Source organism: Habropoda laboriosa, unplaced genomic scaffold (assembly GCF_001263275.1).
Source record: "Habropoda laboriosa isolate 0110345459 unplaced genomic scaffold, ASM126327v1 scaffold186, whole genome shotgun sequence".
NCBI classification, from domain to species: Eukaryota; Metazoa; Arthropoda; class Insecta; order Hymenoptera; family Apidae; genus Habropoda; species Habropoda laboriosa.
Window position 1 is genome coordinate 1,285,499 of NW_017100427.1, and position 3,215 is coordinate 1,288,713.

Sequence of the window (3,215 nt, forward strand, 5' to 3'; positions counted from 1 at the left end):
TAAACACTGTCTTTCCATTTGCAAGAAAATTACTTTTGAAAAGTAATTTAAAAAATCCTATTTTTCAATTTACCGAAGAAATATTTTCGTGGGAAACATTGCATGTCACCTCAAAGTCGGATCTGTGAATTTCAAAGAACGTTGAAAATGGAAAATCGGATGTGAAAGGTGAAAAATAAGAGAAGTAAGAGGCAGGAAGTATAACGTATATTATTAGGAATGTGAAGTGTGTATTTGTGACTTACGAAGTGTCTTACGCGATGGTGCAGACTTAACACACTTAAGTATCTATTTGTGAGTTGTGAAGTGTGAAATGGGGTGTAGTTTGTGGAATATAGAGTCTGAGATATTGAACGATATGTGATATCTGTCAGAGTTGTGCAATGTAGAATGAAGGACGAAGGATGTAGGATGATGTGCAATATGAGATGTTTATATGACATGTGAAGTGTGTAATATGAAATGGGGAGTGTGAGATGTGTCATATGTAATATGGCATGTGGGATGTTATGTGCAGAATGTAGAGATATCTGATGTGGTATGTGAGTCGTGGAATGTTGGGGGAAAGAATGTCGTATATGGTCATCAGAATATGTTACATCAGATGTGAAATATCCAGAAATCCACCTTACAGTCAGGATTTAGTATTTTGCGATTTCTTCTTATTTAAAAATCTGAAAAAGAATTTTAGGGGTAAAAGATTTCCTTCAGATAACAAATTCAAATTTTGAAGAGCTGCCAGAAGAATTTTTTTTAACTGCAACAGCTCGACAAATTTTGGTATAAATAGAACAAGTGTAGTTACGTAGAAAAATAAAATTTCCTCCTAGCTAGGTAGGTTAAATAAAAATTTGCTCCCATCCATGTTCTTTCTAAGTAACAGGTAACGTTCATTTAGAGTTCCGACAGGTAAGTAATGCCAATCATTTTAGCAAGAAATTCCACAGTGGTAAAATGTATCATCGCTGCTTAATCGTATGTCACCGTGTACCATTTCCTCGTGCAGAAATTCAGACATTGAGGAAATGTTGCAATCAATTAAGTATAATCACGTCAACAAATTTCCAAGACGACTTCGACGCTTTTCCTGTTGACGAACAGATACAATACCGTTTAATCGTGTGAAATCTTAAGCTGTACCTCTATATTCGTTGAAATCAAACTAAAAAGAACTCGCAATTCTATATGGTGTTTACAATTTGTCCCGTTCAGATTTATCATAGCAATTTCTCGTCGTTAACAATACCTGCACGCGAGACATAATGTTCCTTTTCTGTGACAATTGTTCTAGTCAGTGAAGATATCATAGATCCAGGACTCTACGGGCAAAGAAGAAGAAAATTCACGGTAGATGGAATGTAGAAGGAGTCGAACGCCCCTAGAAGCTTCTGCCGGTCAAAAATAGACGTGGAATGACACGGGGAAGCGGATACCGTAATATTTTAGTGTCACCGAAATAAAACTGGGAGCCATCTGGCCAATTATACGAATGCATAAATCCGAACTGAATACCGGACAAGAAAACAAACTGGTCCCGTTTCTTCCCGGTTTACGACTTCCGATCGATCGATCCTCCTCGGCCAGAAAATTGGGCGACACGTCCCAAGTTGCACCAAGCTGAAACATGTTTGCGTCAATTAAAGGATTCTCACCTCGGAGAAATTATATAACCCACTTGCAAACTTCGTGTCATAGATTACAACTCTTTGAAGTTCTCCAATGGTCTTCGAAGTTTGCATTAGGTCAAGAAGAATCACTCGAGATTAACTTAAGAAACTGAAAACTTATCGTGTCGCGTGAAAACGCTCGACTTGTAAAAATGTGCAACGTAAGTGTATTCTCGAGTTTGTAATATAAATGTGATATTACATTTGAGAAATTGAACGTTTTTCCATGTTTGTGTCTTGATCGTTCTTATTTTTCTAGAGCTGAAGTAATCGGCCAACTAAATTCGTATGGAAAAGGAACATTAAAGATTGGAATATCGTGGCGGGCAGCCATCGCAGGCGTCTCGACGCCTGATCTGTTGAGCGACACGCGAGGAAAATTCTGCCGGTTGGTTCCGTTTGAACATGCCTGATCCAACGTGCTTCCCTACTTTAAACCGTACTTCGTGGCTGAAGAGGCTCGAGGAGATCGGTCTGCAAATAAATCAGATACGGTAACGAGCCTCTGCTACGCTTTGGATCATCGTACAACCTTGCTCGAGATCATTTTTAATGCTAGCTCTACTAACTGTTCATCGAAACGGCGTGAATCATTTCCAAGCTGTCGATGTAAATTTGGCAGGTTTCGTTTTCGTTTGAACGGTCGGTAACACGCATCGATGATATCCTTTGACTTGAGTATTATTAATCGAATCGACGTTTCAAATTCTGTCGAACATCTGTAGTTGGTAGATTTTTCAATATTAGCATTTTAAAGAATTTTGAAGAATTTTAGGTTAAGAGAACGAAAATTTGTACAATTCTTTTACCTTGTTAACATAACCTCTATTACAACTTTTTCCGAAATTTCGTCATAATCTTCTCCGAGTAAATTACGTGTTTAAACACATTCAGACGAAAATACTGTGTGTGCTGGATTCGTTAAAACTATTGTTTCATTCTCTAAACACACGCCGCTTAACAAGGCTCACGTCCCATTTAACTGCCTCCGATGAATTGACAGATACCATCGCAAGATTGTCCGTCAACTCATGGGAACAGACAATGTGTTACCCCGAGCTGTACGCATACCTCACTGAAAATATATCCCGACAGAAAGAAATACCGCCCCATAAGTTTTACCTCATTACCGTAAATTCGAATGTTTATTGCCTCAACAAAGATATTTCTGTATGCTGTATGAATGATGTAGTCTTTATAAAAAAGAAAAAAAAAACAAAGTTACTCTGATCCAATGATCGTATTTAATACAGCGGAAAAATAACCTCAATAACTAATGCGTCATATTTTTCTATCCTCATACGTTTCTTACTCATGCCCTCGAAGTTACCATATATTTTCCTCTCTTTCACGTTTAACTAATATACTTCGCATATCTATTTTCGACACGTTTTACTTCGCCTAGGTTGTTTCGGTATCACAGTGTCAATATTATTAACGCGAAAAAGGTTAGCCGGGTACGAAGTACTTCCGTTTCTGTGACGCGGAATTTCCGGCCTGCGCGCCCCCAACGTAAAGAGGTCAGTTGTTGCGCGGCCGGCGAGCATC

General features: G+C 38.4%; 1 protein-coding gene across 1 annotated transcript; it reads right to left on the minus strand.

Moving 5' to 3' along the window:
* Window positions 1-1,932: 1,932 nt before the first annotated feature.
* On the minus strand, window positions 1,933-2,487 carry LOC108575544. Its single transcript, XM_017938366.1, has 3 exons — window positions 2,477-2,487; window positions 2,237-2,386; window positions 1,933-2,141 (listed from the first exon to the last, which is right to left on the minus strand). The coding sequence occupies exons 1-3, from the start codon at window positions 2,485-2,487 to the stop codon at window positions 1,970-1,972; spliced, it is 333 nt and encodes a 110-aa protein (XP_017793855.1). The 3' UTR covers window positions 1,933-1,969.
* Between the last annotated feature and the right edge of the window lie 728 nt (window positions 2,488-3,215).

Bases quoted from the DNA above. Each gene is read 5' to 3' on its own strand.
- LOC108575544 (XM_017938366.1), bottom strand. The intron at 2,142-2,236 runs GTTAGTAGAGCT...ATTTATTTGCAG, and splicing joins TCACGCCGTTTCGATGAACA to ACCGATCTCCTCGAGCCTCT.